This window comes from Betta splendens, chromosome 22 (genome assembly GCF_900634795.4).
Source record: "Betta splendens chromosome 22, fBetSpl5.4, whole genome shotgun sequence".
Classification (NCBI taxonomy): Eukaryota; Metazoa; Chordata; class Actinopteri; order Anabantiformes; family Osphronemidae; genus Betta; species Betta splendens.
The window spans coordinates 3,765,301-3,786,793 of record NC_040900.2 but is presented as its reverse complement, the minus strand read 5'-3'; the positions used below and the strand labels follow the sequence as shown (position 1 = coordinate 3,786,793).

At 48.7% G+C, this 21,493-nt stretch overlaps 1 protein-coding gene across 6 annotated transcripts in view; it reads right to left on the bottom strand.

Moving 5' to 3' along the window:
- kidins220a (kinase D-interacting substrate 220a) overlaps window positions 1-21,493 on the bottom strand; it is a 30,976-nt gene that overhangs the window by 3,286 nt on the left and 6,197 nt on the right. For 2 of the 6 annotated variants that reach the window (XM_029138100.3, XM_055505489.1), the window contains exons 9-29: window positions 21,325-21,423; window positions 21,057-21,155; window positions 20,859-20,957; window positions 20,590-20,767; window positions 20,321-20,485; window positions 20,018-20,197; window positions 19,526-19,691; window positions 19,251-19,402; window positions 19,028-19,128; window positions 18,756-18,941; window positions 18,472-18,612; window positions 17,292-17,529; window positions 17,070-17,161; window positions 15,574-15,718; window positions 15,173-15,335; window positions 5,426-5,604; window positions 3,783-3,994; window positions 3,452-3,565; window positions 2,841-2,897; window positions 227-343; window positions 36-134 (exon numbers count right to left, since the gene is read on the bottom strand). In XM_029138100.3, the coding sequence (XP_028993933.1) occupies window positions 36-134; window positions 227-343; window positions 2,841-2,897; window positions 3,452-3,565; window positions 3,783-3,994; window positions 5,426-5,604; window positions 15,173-15,335; window positions 15,574-15,718; window positions 17,070-17,161; window positions 17,292-17,529; window positions 18,472-18,612; window positions 18,756-18,941; window positions 19,028-19,128; window positions 19,251-19,402; window positions 19,526-19,691; window positions 20,018-20,197; window positions 20,321-20,485; window positions 20,590-20,767; window positions 20,859-20,957; window positions 21,057-21,155; window positions 21,325-21,423 (2,982 nt within the window). Of the gene's footprint in view, window positions 1-35; window positions 135-226; window positions 344-1,373; window positions 1,407-2,840; window positions 2,898-3,451; window positions 3,566-3,782; window positions 3,995-5,425; window positions 5,605-15,172; window positions 15,336-15,573; window positions 15,719-17,069; window positions 17,162-17,291; window positions 17,530-18,471; window positions 18,613-18,755; window positions 18,942-19,027; window positions 19,129-19,250; window positions 19,403-19,525; window positions 19,692-20,017; window positions 20,198-20,320; window positions 20,486-20,589; window positions 20,768-20,858; window positions 20,958-21,056; window positions 21,156-21,324; window positions 21,424-21,493 lie in introns of all 6 variants that reach the window. The other 4 variants (XM_055505490.1, XM_029138096.3, XM_029138097.3 and 1 more) reach the window with 4 other exon arrangements.

Sequence of the window (21,493 nt, the reverse complement as noted above, 5' to 3'; positions counted from 1 at the left end):
AACCTATTACACATTAGAAGAGGACCTGGTCTCACCATTCCCCTGAAGAGTTGCCAGTCACCAAAGTTCATCTCCATCTCCTTCTTCAGCTCGTCCAGGTTACACTGAGACAGCACTCGACCATTTATATTAGCCTGCAGGAGCCAGAGTGTGATATACTATTATTCATATTCTGTATTTTGCACAGTTAGGAAGCTTGTACAATCGTTTCAATGAACACAAGCACCTTCTTGATGGTGGCGGTGTACTGCGACAACATGGCGCCGTCGACTCCGTCTATCTGCTTGAGACGCTCGCACACGGCATCCGTGCCCATGGAGCTGAGCAGGGCGGCGGGGGGGCCCTGCGCCAGCACAAACACGCCGTTAGACTGCAGCGCAGGGTCGGGATCGGGTTAGCAGAGAAGCGCATCACTCCAACAATGATTAGGGCAAAGCGCGCTGCAGCCCCTGGCAGAGAGACGTGCCGGCCCATTACGGCGAGGCGCCGGAGCGCAGCCCAGCGCCGTAACTCTCCGTCCGTCACACAGTGCAAGTATGAAAGTAAACAAAGCTGCCGACCCATCCAAACACACCGTTACCTGCTCTCATTCTGTGCCCCCGCTGTGTATATAAGCATGTAAAGTGTGCACACAACACTTAGGGGATGGAGCCTCCAAGTCTGTGAGCGGACGAGGCGAAGCCGCGGCCGATGAGCGGCGCCGAGGCTCCGTGTGACTGATGCCAGTGATCCGCTGATCCTGTCTCAGGCCTCACAGACAGCCAACATGCCCCCCCACACACACACACGCTGGCATGAAAGCTAAACAGACCTCATCCACCCTCCGTACTAGCAGCACCCCCTCCCGCTGCTCGTCTTTGTGAACCCTCACTCCTGTTCCTTCCTTCCATCCCTCCCTTCCTTCCTTCATCTCAGCCTCCTGCGCTGACCTCCAACTCTCTTTTCCATCACTGACCCCCCACCCCCCCATCCCCTTCTTACTACTCCCTCCTTCGACTTGACTGTTTTCTCTCGCCTATTACCACCATTAAGACATGGCATTAGTTTAAGCCCTCTGGCTTTGTTTCTGGGTTCGACAGAGAGGAGAGCGGAGCTTAGTCAGACTTAGAACAGTTGTTAGACAAAGAAATTAGCAGCAGCACAACATGGAACACGACAGTCGGTGCCAACTTTCTCTAGTGGCAACGGGATGAAGACTGAGACACAACTCATGTCCACATTTACTCTAGAATGAAACTATGTTAGTGAATCTAATGAACTACAACATGACCTTTAGTTGTTTTGACTTCTAGGTGAGTGTGTAACATCTTTCTACAGCATGCGTGGAAGTGGCAGAAATAGGTTGAGTATAGAGATGAAAAGCAAAGGTATACCTGCTTTAATTTGTAAGGCAGCGACTTTAAATGCTTGATAAGGAGACAAAAAAGAAGCAGACACGCTGTCAGACAAAAACACACAGATATTTTTAACACCTGACACTGGAGGCCACACCTGTGGGGGGAGAAAGAGCGAGACGTGGAAGCAGAAACTAAGACAGAAAACACAGAGAACCTGTAGGCATGTTGAGCTCATCACCAGGGGACGGGAACGACGTTGACAGCAGCACAGGCAGACATTTATCTGAAACACGGCTCCTCTACAGCAGCCGTGCAGCCGCTGCGAGCGGAGTTATTACACGAGGAGATTCTGCTTGTTGCTGGGGTCAGTGGGATTGTACAGTCGTAACGTTCGCAGGCAGAGCGGCCTGCTGATGTGCGAGACACCGCTCACTCTGCACAGAGAAAAGCAGAAGTTCCGACTCGGGGGCCTCGAATGTGGCCGCTCGAGTCGAGCTGCAACTGCGAACGTGAGCAAAGGCGTAAATGTCTGCGAGTTGTGTGTGAACCCTCCCAGTGTGTGTGTGATAAGACTGTAATTACAGCTGGGTTGAGCTCAGGGCTGGGCAGAAGGATGGGGAAGAGGAAACAGAGCTCAGTGAGGGAGGAAGCGTCTTGGTAAAGAGATAAGCTCTCTACCACTGCTCGGCTTATTGTCAGTGCGTGTTTGTGTTTGCGCGTGTGTGTGTCTGTGTGTGTGTGTGTGTGCGCGCCGCCAGCCCCAACAGTTGCTCTGATGATAATCCCGACAGCCCGAGGAATCCATACTCGCACTTATATCAGCGAGGCAATTACACTGGGCCAGGCCTGCTTACATATCCAAGGAGTCGCACACGCAAATGAGCGGGCGCGCACACACAATAGCAGATTCGCGTGTCAGCCCTGCATAGTGTGTAGTGTGAATCAAGGAGGGATAAGACGGGCCAGTGCGTGGAAAAAAGCCCTAATGGGAGGAATCTGAAACAAATTACCGAGAAGGAAGAGAGACAAAATGGCAGGAGGAGATATGACGAAACGGAGTGCTGGAGTTTTACCTAACAATCTATATTTAAATCTTTCATACAGCTCCGTTAAAAGCGTGCAGGCACTGCGCTGATAATGGCTTTGTGCAGCAGCAAATCTCCTGAGCAGTATCGTAATCACATTTCTCTAATAGAGGCCGCGTTCCCTTATAACGCGTGAATATCTGGGCGTTGTAATTTAGCTCTTTTCAATGCAACGCCATGCATCCCCCGAAATGGCACCGCTGCTGCTGCTGCTGCTGCTGCTGCTGCTGCTGCAACTGCCTGCATCATGATCCAGTTACATCTCAGCAGTTTAGGACAAGAGACACTTCGCTGTAAAAACAGACATGCAGGCATGCATCTTGTGCACATTCAGAATGCTGCTCCATTGCATGTCTAGCGGTGCACTGTATGTGCTGATATGTCTGCTCATACTGGCAGACATTAGCAGTCGCGTTACCATGGGGGTGTCGGCAGGACAGGGGAGATCTTCTCTGGGATCTTCTGCAATAACATCCTGACACGGACATAGAATGCAGATAAAGAGGGCAAATAGAAAAACGAGGCTGAGGATCTTGCATTTCTGGACCAGTGTCTAAAGCTGAACAGTGTTTAAGCGCAGAGACAGTGGTGACAGTAAAACCATAAGGAGGTCGAGGACAATGAGGTAAAAGCATAAAACATAGAGGGATGGAGGAAGAATGTAAGACAGAAAGGAGGAAGTGTTGGAAGAGGAGGACCGACTTTGTGTTATGCTGTATGGCAACACAATGGAGCTGATTCTGTTTGGAACACTGAAGTGATGTAACAGCATTTTATCCCGAGCAGAGTCTTTATAAGGCTGATAAAAAAAAATAATTGGATCTCAAATGCACTCTGGAGAAACACTGTTCGATGAAGGTGAAACCTTCTGACTGGAGGCAGAATGACTCACAGGAACAATAATGGCTGCTGAGAGGTTTAATCAAGCCAATCTCCTAGAAAATGTTACTGCATAATACACCTACACGGATGAGGAGAAGATCTGATCAGTGCAAAACAAAGCCAATCCAGACCTTTTGCTTTACTTACAAGCCCATTGGTGTCCTTATGTTGACCTGGCGGTTTAATGGAGGGGCGGAAGGATGAGGGGAGGTGGTGGGAGTAATGCCGTGGCAGGTGATACACGTGATGGGGGAAATAGGGCTACAGGGAGAGGAATGGGGACAGGAGAGGATCACAACAAGGGGTAAAAACAGAAATTATAAAATCATATGAGGGAGGCAGGTTCAAAACGCAGCGGGGAAAAGCGAGGTTCTATAAAATATAGATACACGAGTAATATTTTAGCTGTTGTTTCTACAGTCACTAATGGACGGTTTGTCTATTTTTCCATGAGGTTTTTATGGACACTCTCCCTCACCCGGTTATAGAAAGGATGCTGAGGGCCCGTCATCCCGCTGAAGTAGGCACTGTGGGGCTGAGGAGGCAGCGATCCAGCGAAGGAGCCCGTGGGGGAGCAGGCAGCGGACTGCTGGCCGTAACCTGACTGGGGACGGGGCGCCGCCTCCTGCAGGGGCAGCGTGGGATAGGTCACTCCTCCCATGTGCATCTGCTCCCTGGCCGCACGCACATCTAAGGGAGGACAGGGCCGGGGGGAGAGAGAGGAACAAGAGCGGGAGAGAAGGCGCTGTTTATCTGCGATGCTGATGATCGTGTCTTGGCGATGACTATAAAGACCCTTCAGATCCGCCCACGCATCAATAATTTAGCTTCATTTCATGGTCTCCAGAGAGTTTGGCCAGTTGTGAATCCACAGAGAGAAATACATATCAAACATTAAAAATTCCTTGATTCTTGAAACACTTGGGGATATGACAAGGACGTTCCTGAACATTTTCTCTGTATTCAATAAAGAGAAAACGCAGACGTCACATTTAAATGACCCTCAACTGCTAGTTTCATCCCCACTTTGATTCCTCTTACTCTGTTCTCTGATAACCTGTGTTAGCAGCCGTGTGATACGCTGAAAGACAACCTCACGCGTGCAAACAGCAAACAAACAGAGCTGACCGTCTGAACTAACGGGCGCTAATCTCAAAAGTGCACAGCCACAGTGAATCAATTCGACTTTGACGGGAGTGGAGAAGGAGCTGAGCAGGGAAATTCTGTGAAACCGCCCAAACTTAAAGCTAAATAAGCCCAGGAACAGAACAGAGTGGCTCTGTGCGGCTGGCAAGAGAGTACGGACCAGAAACAGAAGCAGGCACCAGAATGTCTCCTGGTTATACAAGTGGCTGCTGAATGACACACTGAGTGAGACCCAATCCAGCCTGTGAACACAATGGGGGCCTTATGATGTGAGTCAGGCTCATGGGCGGGTATCACTGACAGCACTGCCCACTGGCTGGCCACAGGACACTAGGCACCAAGCACCAACTGGCCGTGAAGAGAGAGAGAGGAGGGGGGGGGGGGGGGGGGGGGGGGGGGGGGCCAGGATGAGTGGGTACGTTACCTTCTGCTCCCTGGGCGGACGTGAGGAGGTGAAAATGCCGAGACGTTACTGGACAAATAAACACACGTTTTGTGGATCAATACAGTCCACACACACACACACACACACACGGGAAAGGTGTCATGTGTAACCACACTGGACATCTGGTTGAAGACCTCGGTCAGCTGCACCCTCCATGACTCAACCTCGGCTTTGTGGAACAGACTGTGTGTGTGTGTGTGTGTGTGTGCGTGCGTGCGTGCGTGCGTGTGTGCGTGTGTGTGTGTGTGTGTGTGTGCGCGCGCGCTTTGTGGTCACATAACACTGTGATGCAGCAGCTTCGCACCAGGCATCATCGACACTCCTGTACGGGCTGAATGGACGCTGACGCACAGTAGCAAAAGTTGCGTCACCACAACGATGAGCTGTGAAACTTGGTGCGGCACCACCGGCCCATTGGAGACACAGTGAAAATACCGTCCTGATCCAACGACGCAGTAAAAACCCGCTCGACATTTTGCTGGTTTGGGAATGAGCCACAAACGCTGGGCTGATAAAGAGCGTGTATGAACCTGCGATGATCTCCCTCAGTTTGGGGTCCAGGTTGACAGTGCAGGGCAGGAACATCTCCACGTCTCTGGCCGTGAGGACCGGCGTCCTGGAGGAGAGGAAGACCTCGAAGCTGCGGATGTCCCCATCGATCTCCAGCAGCGGCTCCACATCCTTGGTGGTGGGGATGCTCTTGGAAATTCTGAAAGATAAAGATAGAGATATGACCATTATTCATACATATTCACCTTAATGATTTGAACATTTAAGTTCAGCAAACTGGAAATAAGAACACTTAAAATACATATATTCGCCATTTTTTATGTGTGAAACCAAGTGGATTTTCTGCAGCCACATTGACATGACACAAAAACGTCAGCTTAACGCCACGGCCGCTTGTTTCAACTCTGCTCTGACTCGCGGTGCATCTGCAGCAGCGCACGCTCAGCATCGCGCTCTGATGAAAAAGGAAAAGAGGAAATAGCAACCAGCGCTGTTAAGATCGACGAGATATGCAACGGTCATCATCATCATGAGAGCAGAGAGATAACTGGATTTGGAGAAGGCGAGATAGTGAAAGAGGGGATGTTTGAGGACAGATAGAGCGAGGGATGTTATCTTTTCTGAGCAGAGGAGGAAACCTGAGAAGATGACAATCAGGTAATTTAGCAAGCAGCAGACGGAAGCGCGTCACGATGCGCTACCAGAGTTAGCACAATGTTTGTTATCACAGGCTTCAAGTAAACAGCACATTAGAAGAATGTTCCAGTTTATGGAATATTCCATTTAAAATGTCTGATTCTGACACGGCGCCGTTAACTGAAGCTCAACCGTGTGGTTTATAAGCGACAGCAGCGTCTCTAAATAAGGAATATAAATACTGAAAGTCACACTGTGAGGCAGAAAGGTCTATAAAAAGAAAAATATCAGTCCAATCAAGGACAACGTGACATGTGGCCAAGGCTGCAACGGAGGCAAACAGCAACAACCCACAGCAATCACTACATCTCGTTAATCCCATCATTCAGACATGAAAATATGAACCTCTGAGTGACTTATGACACTGGCCATTCATCACCAGAATGTGCCGCCCGTATCAGATGAACGAGGAGACTCCGGTTGGGGGGAAGGAGCATTTTTCTCATCGCTGCCAGCATTTCTCATCCCAACCCTTCATCGCCTCCCCAGCGGATGCTTTTCCCTCCCCGCATCCCGCTTCGCCGCCTCTGGCCTGGGATCAGCCCCGGGTTCCGTTCATCGTCCGCGAGTTGGGTTTTTCCCTGGGCCCGGTCTGTTTTCCAGACAGAACACAGGCCGGCTTTTGAGTGGCTCCGCGGAGTGATTAGTGCCACCGCGGTAGCACGCTAGCGAAGTCAGGGTGAGGTCAGCATCTGCACCCAGCTCAACAGCGCACTGTTAGCAAATAGTCTAAATTATCAGCTAACCTAATCCAGTTAAGGTACGGGCAGAATAACAACAGGACCTTTCAAGCACACTGCGTTTCAGTGTCATGCTAGCGTTTAGCTAGCAATCAGCACTGTCATTACAGGATGTCTCCACACAAACGTGCCTGGCAGGAAATATAGACGTATTCTACAGAAAAGTGAGCAAACTCGTTCCTCAGTCCTCGATCAGCTCAGGTGGGTCACCCCAGCGCCACTGTTCCCACCTAGCAGACACACTCAGACTGAAAGAAGAAAGAATAGGCTGTGAGTGGGAAGACACCAAGACACAGCTGGGCTCCAGTGGACAAAGCTCCCTCAGTGTTTCCTTCCATTAGAACCTTTAACAAGACCCAAAAGGTCGAGGAAGCTCCATGTTGGCAACCAGATGACCTCTGCTGGGAAAGCATGAGTGGGACTGAGGACACAGATGGTACCTGTGCACACGCACACACGCACACACGCACACACACACACACACACACACACACACACACACACACACACACACACACACACACACACACACACACACACAGCGTAAGCTGCCCTAGTGAGCAGCGCCGGTGTGGACTGAAACGCCGACACCTGGTCGGTGGCGATGGGGAAATTCACAGGCACAGAAGGACAGTGGACTGAGTTGCTTCTGTGCATGTTGAAGCACATGTGCAGTGTGTACGTGAGGGTGTTCGGTTCCTTTTCCCATGAACTGCTTTAACCCGTATATAGACTGAGAGGCAAGCCTGTGCTTTTCCCCCATATTTCCAGCTGGCTTACTGCTGTTTATTTGTGGGGCTTCAGACACAGACCAACAGGAGCCAGTGACATTCTCTCTCTCTCTCTCTCTCTCTCTCTCTCTCTCTCTCTCTCTCTCTCTCTCTCTCTCTCTCTCTCTCTCCCTCTCTCTCCCTCTCTCTCCCTCCCTCCCTCTCACACAGAACTTCCGGTTCTTGTATAGAGACTTTCTAAGGAATCTAAGGAGTCTTTTAATAGGATCCTTTAACACAGCTCGCCCACACAAATCAAACATTCTGTGCTAAAACTGAGCGCGGACAACAGTAATAGAACGACACTTACACTCGCCGTGGCCGGTCGATGCACCGCGGGAAAAAAGAGAGACCACCAGAAGCTGGTGGGAACAAACAATTAAAGGCATCAATCACTGAGGTGCCACTGAAACAAACCCAGAGGGAACAGAAATGGAAGGAATGAAGTCCCGATGTTCCCAGTGTGTCAGGGACAAAGACAACATGAGGTCCACACTTCATCACTGGCCCTGTTGGATTGTGGGACAACACCAATCTCTGAATAAGGAGAATGATAGAAAAGCAGGAGAAGGAAGAGGGAGTTGCTTAAACACATGAACCGACAGCTGATAGTGGCAAACGCACCGAACTACATGCTACAGAACAAAGAGTTCCTCCTAAACGACACCAGCTAGTCGACGCGGATTAAGTATTTTAAATGACTTCCTGCGCCGTTAGCTAATCATGAGTTGTTGGCCTTGGCACCGAGCAACTGACACAAATCACTTCCGACTTAGTCATTCTCACAGTGAACAGACGATACGGACAAAATGAACAAAGCCATTCTTATCGGCGATCGGTTGCCAAATGACAAGATGGATGCTCGGGTTTGAGCGCCAGAGACGCCGGCGTGCTACCTTCCAGCAGGCCGAGCACGGGCGAGATAAAGGCCGCCGGGCACTGCCGCACAATGGGCCCATTGACGGGACCCGGCTTTTAGCTGCGGCGGTGCCGGCGCCGGGGCCCGGCTACTCTGTGTGGTGCGGCCGCTGGGAGCTCTCTGAGCTGATCCAAATGCTAATAGGTCCCAAAGCTGACTGGACCGTAGCCTTTCTTCTCTCAACCTCCCACACGCTGCAGCTGACGGGAATGAGCAGAATCCTTCTCTCTATCCCTTCTGTCCCCTCTTTGGGCGCCGTAACTATGAATGTGCCACTTGACTTTGCTTTACAGCCGCCCTCTGTGCGTACGGGCGACAAAGCGCCGGCCGCGCTGCCAAACATTTCCATAAAGGGGCCCAAAGGCGGAGGCAGATGCCTGCAGAACAGACAGGCGGCTGTGCATATTGTGTTTGGGAAGCTCAAGGGTCCCAGTGTCGCACGCTGCGCGACCGGCGCAGCGTTGCGTGGGCGCAGAAGCTAACCAGACCCGGGTCCGGCGCATTCCTCGGCCGCTCGGAGTCACGTCACAGGCGCTGGCGCGGCGGCTGCCAAGCGCGCGGGTGAAACCAGCGAGGCGCTCTCTGGGAAAACAGGGCGCAGGCAGACAGCGCGGCAGGCTGGCGGGTGGACCGGCAGCATCAATGCTGAGAGAGGTTATTGTTACGGCCGAAGCTGCCAAGCCTCCACCAGCCCGGCGGCAGTGGGGGAGACACCGAATATGTTTTCACTTTACATGACGCCATGCACGTTGGCTGCTTCCAATCCCGACTTGAATCAAACGCTACCAGTGAAGTGGACACTCTGTGCCGCTGCGTTCCCCCCCGTCTCGGCAGTGCCCACTGCCAACTTGTGGCGGCATTGACTTTTCCACGCTATACATACTCGTGGCGGAGTTTAGTCCAGTAATTGGAACTCTCTTGTACAGAGCTGGACCTGTGCATCGCCGAGCGAACCGCAGAGACGAGCACGCTAATGGGAAACACACCAGGCCGATAAAAGCCAAGCCGCTCCGGAGCGAGTGGCCTCTCGCTGAAATGGGCTTAGGACTCAGTGGTTCCCTGAAATGTTGATTAAACTCATGTGCAGCGTCTAAACGGAGCCTCGTCGTTCCAGACCCCAATCCTCCGCTGTGAGTTACGAAGCCCTTATTCTTGACGAATGGTAAAAAACATTAAACCTCAGCCGGGAGATTTATGGGAAAGATTCGATTGGAGCATCCCGGGGCCATGGCAGAGTTTGTCCATTATGAAACTAATTGCACCACAGAGTTCATCTCATCAGCGTGCGGTTGGGCCAGTTGACGGACTGTACAACGGCTGGTTAAAAAGGGTGGATGCTTGGAGTGGAGACTGATGATATGTAGAGTCCATACTGTGAGCACACGATACATCATACACATGATGAGGCAGGGGATTAACACACTGCACGGCTCGAGCTAAGCCTTAAGCTCCATCTCTGGGCCGAACATGCCTAGAACACACTCGCACCCTAAAAGGCTCTGACCTCCATTGACTTTTGAAGGGCCAGGATGTTAACGTCAGTTAAGGGTGTGTGTGTGTGTGTGTGTGTGTGTGTGTGTGTGTGTGTGTGTGTGTGTGTGTGTGTGTGTGTGCTCCTGGGGTGGCTCAGTGATGACACTCGCTGTCCACTTAAAGGTCAGCGCTGACCCTCTTGCAGCCTTGTGCTATTTATAACCCCCCCCCCACACACACACACACACACCACACCCCCACCTTCCAGCGGGTCCCGCACAAAGAAAGGAGGGGAGAGATCCAAGCCAGATAATGGCCAACACCAGCGAAATACCAAAGTATCAGGCGGACGTCTGCTCCTTTCCTTCCATCTCGATGTCATTTAGCTGCTCATCAGCGCTCGTCGCCGCTGATGGACGACTTTGTGGCTAAAGAGCAGAGGCCAGAGGTGTAGCAGAGGCTTTGATTGCAATTGAAATGGCTCTTTATGCTTTGTACAGCACCGGGAACAGAACCGTTCTCTTGTTTCAAACCAATTAGACTAATCCTTCAACCTCGGCTTACGGGGCTGAAATGAAAAGGGCTTTAAGGATTTTCCGAGCAGGAATGCTGCGTGACATTTTTCTCCATCCTCGTGCTGCGGCCTCCACAAACACCACCACGTCTGGCTGTGGCGGGGCCCTGGTGAAGCGGTTCTACGGCATGAGTCCCCGCCGTGCGCCCAGCGCGACACGGGTCGGCGTGTGCGCGGCACCGGCACCAACCCACCTGGAGGAGCAGCACCACCTGAGCTTTGGATGAGACTCAGACATGGACGTTTGTCGCGCAGTAATCCTGCTGGCATCTGCTCTGATCCTCTCCAGCATTCGCTCACTTTCCCTTTTACCTCGTTTTACCTCCTGAGACCGGACTCGCTTTTCTCTCTCTTAATACCCTTTCTTATCTTTTTCCAGCCCTCTCCCTATTCAATCCTTATCTCACATATACCATACTGTCGTTTTTTGCCCCTGTCTGTATCTACTGCTCAGTCTGCTGCTCCGTCAGCACACTGACGTGCAGACTCAGAGCTGGTGGACTCTGAACTCTATTGAGACACAGGCATCTTCACACCCGCTTGTATGAACTCACTCACGTTCTCAGGCATCTTGGCAAATGGCAGAGCAATGACTGATCAAATTACCAGTTTACTTGTCTTTCACTGAAATCCCCTCTGGTGGGGTTTAGCACAGGGATAATGGGTTCCCCCAGAGGACAGTGAAAGAGGTAAGAACTATTTTCGATCATTTTAAAAGAAAGGGACGCAAATGTGAGAGGAATTAACAACAAACAATGAGCCTAATGAAGTTTCCATTTGAGGGCAGGACAAGTTCAAAAGCATTCATCATGAGAAAAAAAAATAAAATCTCACCATTATATTTGCGTCCAGATATTTAAAAGCTTATTGAAGAATTCCACAAAAAGGGAATCAGCCACATCAGCTTTGGAACCACACTTTTATCCCAGAATATAATTGAGACTAAATTACAATAATTGTGCCAATTAAAGTAATCCTGAATGAAGTGAGTGTCATCTTAATGTTTCAGTACTTGGGATAAGAGTCTGTCTAATTAAGCCTGAATTGCCTGGCTACATATTCATTCAGAGTGTGATTACTGCAAGCAGGGGGAAAAAAAAGTTTTGAAGTGTCCGAGAAGTGTCTGGCTGCGCCGACGTCTCTGAAAGGGGGATTGTTTGGTGCGTGAATGCAGGGTCAGGCTAACAAAACAGAAAGAACGGGAAGGACACTCTGCTCTTCGTGGAAATTGACATAAAAATCATTTAATAGGAGAAAGGCAGCAGATGGGCAAAGGGAAACTGAGGGACTGCAGTGAGCAGCGCTTCAAAGCTACTTTTACCTTAATGTGTGCTGTGTGTCCCGCACTGTGTGAACTTTTATGTGTGCGTTTGTGTTTGTTTTGTTTGTTAAACACAGCCGGAATCTGATTAATTACACCGATCCTCAGAGGAGTTGGCGGTGGCATATGTTCCTGCACTGGTGTGAGAGCCGCGCATGCACACACGCACACGCACGCACACACGCACACACACACAGGTGTTGGACTGGGAGTTGTGTGCACCTATGCATTTGTTTAATCACAGAAGCTTGTAGCAGCAAACGGCTGTTGCTCGTGTTACAACACGCAGGTACTTCGCTGTGTGTATGTGAGTACCTATACGTGTGTACTGCGCAGTAGTTTGTGTGCATGCGTGTAATGAAGATTCAGGTGCGGTGCCAGGAACACACTCCTGAGTGCGGCGGGGACATCCTGGCACAGACAGGGCACCAGATGTCAGAGCAGTGCAGGAACCTGCTCAGTGGACCAGCCACACTTTTTTCTTGCTACAGCTGAAAACGGGATCTGGGCGTCCAGGAATAAACCCTCAGAGGGGTCCACCCCCATGCATCACAGATCCAAGCATAGTAACCCTTCAACACTGCAACTATCAAAGTAATAGCAAAAAAAATTACCATAAGTATCATAACATAAACATTTGTCCCCTACACCACACACTTTTCAGCCGTGTTCATTAAAAAGCATCCAGAAACCGCACTCACTCACTTGTACTGTACGTAGTCTCCACAAAACAGCTCGATGTAACGTAATGAGTCCAAACAACATCAAGGCAATAAACATGCGAAAACCCATTAACAGCCGTGTGAAACGGCAAAGCTGCTTTAAAGCAATAACCATGAAGCAGTAAAGATCTACGTTAGCTGTAGCCATTAAGGATGTAATGGAAGCTCCACCAAGAAACAAGACCCCTGAGAAAAGACGAGAGAGAGGGGAAACATTTTACACAAAGTTGCACATCCCAACTTCAATTGGTTGGCCATTAAAAAAGCATTTGCTTATTCTTTTCTACAGTGAGTGCTGGCAGGTCATGACACTGGCACTGCTTAGTTTGTAGACACTTCATCTTAATGCTCAATGCATGGACTGCTCGGAGCCAACGCGACAGTGCCGTCTTTGTTATCCACTCCTTTCCCCGTTTCCTTTAGTCCGGGCGCGTTTATGGTTAACGATAGAAGCGGCTGAGGTTATTAACTGATTACGCATTCTCCATCAGATTAGGCGGGCGGCACTGACCTGCCCGCGCTGTGGGAATCAGCGCTACGCGTTTCCTTTTCACACCGCGTTCTACAATGACTGCGCGGATGCTCGCTACGGCCGGGCAAGTTGCTAAAAGCAGATTTCAGCCTTTCTGAAGTGTGTTCCTGAGAGATATGAGGCAAAAAGGTGGGCAGCAGTTCCTTATGTGTAGCTGTCACCTTGATCAGCGAGAAGCTCGGTCTTATCCACATACTTCCATGTGGTTTAATAGCGTATGGGTTCATTTAGTTTGGATGTGAGGCATGTAATCTGAACTGAAAACATCTTCTGGCAATGAGTTGCAATTTAAAGACCAGAAGCAAAGGATCAACCCTGTATTTTAATCTTACAGATGGAGACAGAAACTGAAAACATATTTTGTGTCACAGCTACTAATATTTACTGTGCATCTTGTTTTTCACGTGGTCGTGAACTGAAGCAATCCATACAAAGAAGAGAGGAGAGGAGAGGAGAGGGAGCGCACGCTGCCTTATGACTGAGATGCACGGCGACAGTTGACCTATAAGAGGCTGACTCACCCCCACGTTCACTTCACCACTAATATATTCACTTAGTAGCGCTCAGGGGATGTGCAGTTCCGTTGTGTAAATATGGCTGAGCACAACACTCGCACAAAGAACATGTGTGAGGGTTGGACCACGTCGGGTTTGTGGTAATAGAATTAAACAAAAAACACACACAGGAAATAGTCAACTTGTTAGAGCTGCAGTATATATGACATGTGTGTGTGTGTGTGTGTGTGTGTACGTGTGTGTGTGTGTGTGTGTGTGTGTGTGTGTGTGTGTACACATGCTGCACATCTGCATATTCATCAGAACGATGAAGCTAGCATTCCTGTTCCAAAGCAGACAGACAGTCGGGTTAAAGGACTTAAGGTTCGGAGAGGTCAGTCAAGTGCTCATCAGCTGCTAACGACCAAATATCTCATCCAGAGCAAAAAAGGATCTGATCTAAAGAAGCACAGATGTGAGGAAAGAGGAAGAAAGGAGCAGAGGGACAGAAAAAACACAGAGGCCTGAGTCTTATCGGGGGAAGATTAGCAGAAGAGATAAGGCCTCGAGGAAAGGCGTAGTGTTTAGCCTGTTTAAGGCTTCCTGTCATCATCATTAGGGCCGCTTCTCGGACAGCCACTGCAGAACAGAGCAGCCATTTGGAAAGACACCCAGTGAGGAGATAAAGACAGACAGGACCGTTGGTCAGGAACGAGATGATGGTTATATTAAGTCTAATGAGCAGCACAGGCTCATGCTGGGCTCTGAAATTAAATGTAAAAACTATCATATTATATTAAGATCATGATAAAGTATAGACGTTTTATTATAAGGTAAACATGCTAAACACATCAATAATAATCTAATCTATTTTTTTGACATGATGAAAGCAAAATCCTAGTCTAATGAGGAAGCAGTGGGCCTTTGAAATGGGGGAGGGAGGGCTGTCCACGCTGAATCTCGCTGGCTGACTGGCTGACAGTAACTGTCTGTGACACTTCCCTGCCGCAGGAGTCATGGGCGGTAGTGTATTGTGACAGAGTGCAACCTTTAAAGGCCAACGACTGATGCACAGCAGCATCCAAACCCAGCAACTCGGTGCGTGTCTGCCTCCTCCTGTCTACAGTGAGCAGGCCTAAAACCATCTATGACCACACACACACACACACACACAGAGTCAGAAACACTCGTGTTACAAGCACATGCAGGAAGAAGACTTTCCCTCTACTGCTCGAATTAATGTATTTGAGCTTAAACTAGTTTTAGGGAATTATGTCCCTTTATTAATCAACAGAAGCCAAGCTATAACACAGACACCAGCCGCCTCATGCATTATGATCAATTACAAAATCTGTCTGTCAGTTGCCAATTAGTGGTGCACTCAGCCACTGGCACTGAAGGAGCCCACACAGAAATCTAAATCATCTACTGCCACCTGCTGGTGAGAGGAACTACAGCGTTTCACAGGGCACGTTTCAGAGTTTTACTGGTCTATCTGTGTTGACACATACTGTTCATGTGCATACCTTTCATAAATGGCTTTGAGCGTGACCTGGTCGGACACGCCGTCAGTCTCCTCCAGGAAAAGGATGATCCACGACGTCCTGTACGGCCACTCTTCCGTCAGGTTGATCCAGGACGCCAGTCGGTCCCAGTTGAAGATGATCTGATTGGCTCTCAACAGGCGACCTGTCAGAAAAAGTGCAGATGAGCGGAGGCTTCAGAGGTCACTGCTCTATTCCTAACCCCAGTGTGTCTGAGATAACACACATTTCACAGTGTGGTGGCCATTGTCAGTAAATGATCTGACCAAAGTACAAATACCACTAAGATTATTTTAGCCCAATCAACGGGTCAATATCAAACTGTCAACTCTTTCTGAAACTGCTGTTTGGCTTTAGGGATCTGTTTGTTTTGTTTTTTTTACCAGTGATAGAAACGATGTTAAGCAGCCTTCTCATCGTCTGTGGGCTGATGTCACTGAACCAGTCCTCCGTCACCAGAAGCTTGGTCAGGTCGAAGGACATCTGTCTGGTGATGGACCTCTGCATCTGCCGACGTCGGTATGTGTCCTGAAACAAAAGTCAAGTTAACACGAAGTATGTCCGTGCCTTTTGTGGGCACGAATTTCTGTTAACTGAATCAATCATATCGAAAACTATCAAGGTTACACAATAAATTGCAGAAGTAGGAAAGGGGGGGTAAAACCAAGAAAGCACTGCTTATGCCCACATAATTCTCTGTGCCTTAATAAAATCAAAGCGCCGTCGTCCAAAGCTGAACAGTCGTGACACACAGGCGCGCGATTGACACAAATCTACCGGAGAACATCTGTGATGGTATCAGACAGCTGCCGCGGTCACGAGCCAAGGCGAGGCTTTCGGCCGACTTTGAAGTTGCAACGCCGGTCCCATGACCTCTTTCTCTGACAGATGAACCATATGGCCACCGCTCAGTCCGGGGTCGACCATGCACACTTTAAAATGCACAGTCCATCTTTCTGCTCCCTTTCACTGGATCGTATTCATCCCGCTCCATACTTGAATAATTTGACAAAATGCTGTAGGCGATGTGTTTAACTACAAATGAAAATAAGATGTGGGAGATAATCATAATGGCATCCACGACTTGAGAGGCCACATGAAAACAGAGAGCCACTAATTTATTTTCCCCTCTTGCCCCCATTTTAATCTCCACTTGTAGAAAGAGGGCCCTCCTGCCAAGAGCGAGCTAGTGGCAGAGGGCAAATCAAGAGCATGGCGCCCCGCAATAAGAGGGCCAGTAATTGAGGGTACTAGATAAACCAGAGGTACAAACAAATGTCAAGCAAACAAACAAACAGGGGGAGGAGGGGGGAGAGGCCTTGCAGGAGAGAGGAAAGCAGCAGCAGCAGCAGCAGCAGAGTCACTTAGCCTCCTGCCAGCAGACCTGGTGCCAGTGTTTTGTCACAGGGACCCACTGCTGCTAGGCCTTGTCATTAGGCTGTGGCAACGCAGCAGGAAGGATAAACAGCCATTACATCAATTACACCGGGAACCTTGGCCGCACACCGAGCACCTCTCTGTTTTCGTCCCTGCGTCGCCTCCTGTCCTCCGGCCTCTGGGTTGCTTGCCAACGCCACGCCTGTACTAAGCGCCCCATTAAGGCAGGGGGCTGGGAAGACAGAGCAGCGTCCTCCTGAAGCAGCATCCCTAACCCGCGGTTTCTATTCGAGCTCTGGTGTTGAGACATTAATCTTTTACAGTGACTGTGGGGGGAAATGATGAACTATACATTCATTTTGTACCAGAATCATCACTGCAATGTCTTATCGTTGTGTTCTGGATGTGTCTGTTTTACTACTTAATATATCTTGTTTTAGACTCCCTGTAATTATTTGTACTTGCATTGGCCAATAAATAAATACAGTTGAACTGTTGTTACCCTGCGGTTGAGGGCCGTCTTGCTACCAAACTTGGCCTGGTCTGGGCCCAAACTGTTCTGAGATATCTTTCTGTCTGTGTCCTCATGCCATCCTGTAGAGAGAGATAGAGAGAGAGCAGCCAAACGTCAGAATAAACAGCAGCATACTTTTAGCCTTAACTACCAATACGTGACCTAAAACATGTTGCAAATCTCTAAATAGCTTTTTAATATGTACTTTACCTTCGGCAGACAGCACTTCCCCATTGGTGGGTGTTACCATGCAAAGCTTCTTTGCCGTACTGAGGCCTCTGCTATTAAGGAACACCGGCAGGTGGACAATGTTTCTCATGTAGTCATGGCCATTGATGTTGGAGTCCCTCAGCACACTGTTAAGATTTTGGTTGATAGCTTTGATGATAATATGGGGGTCACTGGCGAAGATGGAGATAAAAGGGCCTTTAGAGAAGAGCACCCTCACCTTGAATGAGAAAAGAAGTGAAGGTTAAGACATTTTCCTAACATTTACAACCCCTGATTACAAAAAATACATTCCAGATGACTTGCATATAAAAAAATTTGAAAGCTTTTGACTCAGCTGTGGAAAAAGACCTAGCAGAGAATCCAACTTCAACATCCAACTTGTTTAATGTCAAAATCGGTGGTTTACAACCTTGTAAATCAGCAACATGACAGCAAGAGGCAACAGAGAGCTTTAGTACTTAAGATTAATGACTCCTGCGAGAGCAGACCGTGCACACATGGCGTGGCGTTGGAGATTTCCACTCTGCGAAAGGACGCCATGCAAGTGTCACAGGACACCAATTTGTGCTAAATGCATATAAGGTTTGTTAGCCCCTGTCTACCTCTTTCAGCCATGCCCTACAGGAAGACAGGCACCAGTTGGAAGCACTATCCAATAGATGCTGTCATATAATGTCTACATCTTTAATTTACATTATACATAAACTCTCAGTAATCTGTGTAACCTACTGCAAGTGGATTTCATGCACTTGTTTGAATTTCTCAGCAGAAGATGGTTTCAGAGTCAGTGGGAGGTGCTCGCACAGATGAGAAGATTACATTAGAGCACAGAAGGTTGCCATCTTCTCTGAGATTACTTCACCAAATAATAACATTTAGCTAAAGGAAATTCTATTACTGCAGCTGGAAGGAGGAATCTAAACTTGGAGGCAAGCTGAGGCAGCTGGGAACGCCGGGGCGGCCGCACAGCAACAAACATGCGTGAGTCCTGCGTGTGTGCAGGTGAAGGAGATGCACCTAAAGGCCACAGCGGCAGCTGCTTTCCAACCGTTTGTGCCAGGATTATAAATTTGCCTGAGTGACAGATGTTATGACTCAAGAGGAAGCTGCTCTCATCGTGCCTGAGCCCACATGCGCTAACATGTGCACACACACGCACCGTGTCCAACATCTGCAGCACTTTGTCTTGCTCACAGGCATCCAGTCCGTCGATGATCACAGCCATACGCGTCTGGTTCTGGGTGAAGCAGTCGATGGTTTTGGCCATTTTTGACATCAGCTCCACTTCATGCTTCAGAACCTGGCGCGAGAGGGGGAAGGCCAAACAAAATGTGAGAAGGCAATCGATTGAACTGGGAATTAAAATTTCAAACTCCGTAAACACATGGAATGACACAACAACAATGGGTCCTTGATGCTTTGGCATTGGGAGCGCCGGTGTACCTTCATAAATCCTTCACTTTTGAGTTTGTGCAAGTTGTTGGCAGCACTGTGCAAACGCTTCCTCTGGGAGTTGAGGACAGAGTCAGCCACTTGCCACCAGGTCCTGCAGTTGAGCAATAAGGCCAGGCCCACCACACTGGCCATTGCTATGAGCACCGCGTTGACAGTTTGGTTCTCAGGATTCACCTGGGGAAAAAAAACAAGCTGATTATTATATTTATTTGGTTAAAAAACCTGTTTAATTACAGCTTTTATTAAATGATCCAACCCACCTTAAAAATGGCCAACAGTGCAACACCAGTGATCAGGCATCCCAGCGTCAAGGCGAACAAGACGAAAGAGGGAACACAACAGGTTTTCCTCCACTTCTTACCTATGATGAATACAGGTAAAAATGTTATTCAATTTGTACACAGAGTAGATGCATCATAAACATATAACTGGGTTTTTGTGCATGTGTGACTTTCAGTCCAAGACAACGTAAGGCCACATCACCTTGGATCTCATCGTTCTTGAAAACCCTGAAGAGTCGAGTAGCCATGAAGCCGAACTCTCTCTCACAGGCATCTGAGAGCGTGGCAACCATCTCGGCCATTGAGGTCTCGCCTCCAACACTGGACAGACGATTATAATCCGTGAACAAGAACCTGTGTGAGAGAGACATGAGACTCATTACACGTCTGAGTAACACAGTAAACAGAAACACGGGATCAAACACGGAGCCTAACGCTGACTGAGACTTTACAGTCTTGGCTGTGCACGTCGACTACCTGACAGGCAGAGCTCGCGTGGTTTGCTCAGGAAGCTCAGGAGGGTTGACAAACATCAGCTTGAGCAGCAGTTCCAGATAACCAACTTGGCGAGCCAGTCGGGTGCTGATGACCCACGCCCAGTTCCAGCTTTCCCTCTCACGGCGGCTTCCGAAGTAGACCAACACTGGAGACAGAGTTAAATCCACAATTTAATTAACATTCTGTCTTATTAGTAGTAACTGTTAGTAGTGACTGTTTACTGTTTAATTTTATGTTTTATATTTAATGTTTTTTATGTTTACATGCTTGAAATGAATAAATAAATAAATAAATAAACTGAAGTACGACTGTTTAGTGAAGGATGAGGTTTTATACTGATTGTGTAATGGCTCCCTCTAGTGAGCATAGTGGTTTTAAAGGCATCACAAAAGCATCATTTCATATGTTTATATACATGAAATGAAAGCAGTTTTAGTCAGTACTGCATTCCTAGTGCAACTGCATCCTCACCAAAGAAGATGTAGATGAGGGCGAGGAGGCTGAGGGAGACAGCGATTGCCAACTTGGGATCAACAGTAAAGCCCAGAACCACAGCCACGGAGCCGCACAGCAACATGGTGAGGAAGACTACCAGCCATGAAAACTGGAACAAAGGCTCTACCTGCTGGCCGGCAAACGTCTTCATCTCATCTGATTAACAAGAGGGGAGAAAGGAACAAGACAATGAAAAAAACTAAAGGAATATCCGAACAAAAACTCAGCTCATATGTTGTCTTTATATTCGTGTTAGGCTGGTGTTGTGGAATTACCTACCCTCCAGTTTCTTGAGAAGGAATGATTTGCCACTCCCCCACTGAGCGTACAGGCCAACACAGATAGGCGGCTGCATGGTGGGTTCACTCAGGATGTCTGCTAAAGCACTGCTATACAGGTCATAACCCAACATGTCTCCATCAGACTCAGAGGGCGAGAGGTGCTCTGAGAGGAAAGGACAAAATAAGAAAGGTGAATTAAAATCTGACGCAAACGACGTGGAAACACTGCGTCACGAGATGAGAGGTGACGTGGAATAAATGTCATACTGGCTCCAAAAATCTGCGTGAGGATGCTTTTCTGGTGGGTGCAGTCAATGTTGTACGGCGTCTCGCCCGCTTTGTTGGGGCGGTACAGCAGGCGGCCGTCTTTAGGATTCCTCAACAGCAGCTCAGCCAGTTTGCGGCTTCTCCCTCGGATTGCAATGTGGAGGGGCGTGTCGCCTTTCTGTGAGCAGACACAACCTGACACTGAACAACTGGGGCCGATGGAAAGTTTAAAAGCTTCAAGTGTTTTTTTTTGTTTTTGTGCACAGCACCTTGTCGACAGCGGACACCTTGGCTCCTTTATCTAGCAGCAGCTCCACTACCTCTATGTTCCTCATTTTAGTAGCTTTGATGAGCGGTGTCTCTCCTTCCTGCAATTACGTATAAGCATATAAAAGAGTTAATGCTATAGAAACAACAGTACATTACAGTATGTGCATTTCCCTTGTCCACTGCCGAGTGTGTTGTACCTTGGTCCAGCTCTCAGTGTCAGGGTTGCACTGCAGGATGTCTCTCACCATGGTAGCGTTGCCTTTCTCCACTGCCCAATAGAGGGCAGTCTTTCCATCCTGACAAGGATGAGGCAAAGGAACTCTTGTTTACATAAAAGCAGTTCTCATGAACTCTACCAAGAAACACCAGCATTAAAAAAACATATTGAGTAGCAGTCACGTTTGATACAAAGGCAAGAAGAAGGCCTTCAACTGTTTTTAAACATGACCAGAGAGATGCACCTACCTGACCCCTGACATCAATATCAGCATATTTGTTCAGCAGAGCTCGAACTATCTCCACATGACCTCCTCTCACTGCTCCAATCAGCACTGTCTCCCCGCTCTGGGAGAGATAGTGAGAGAGAGACAAGACAAAACAAACAGAGGAAGACAATCATTTAATTGAATTCCCC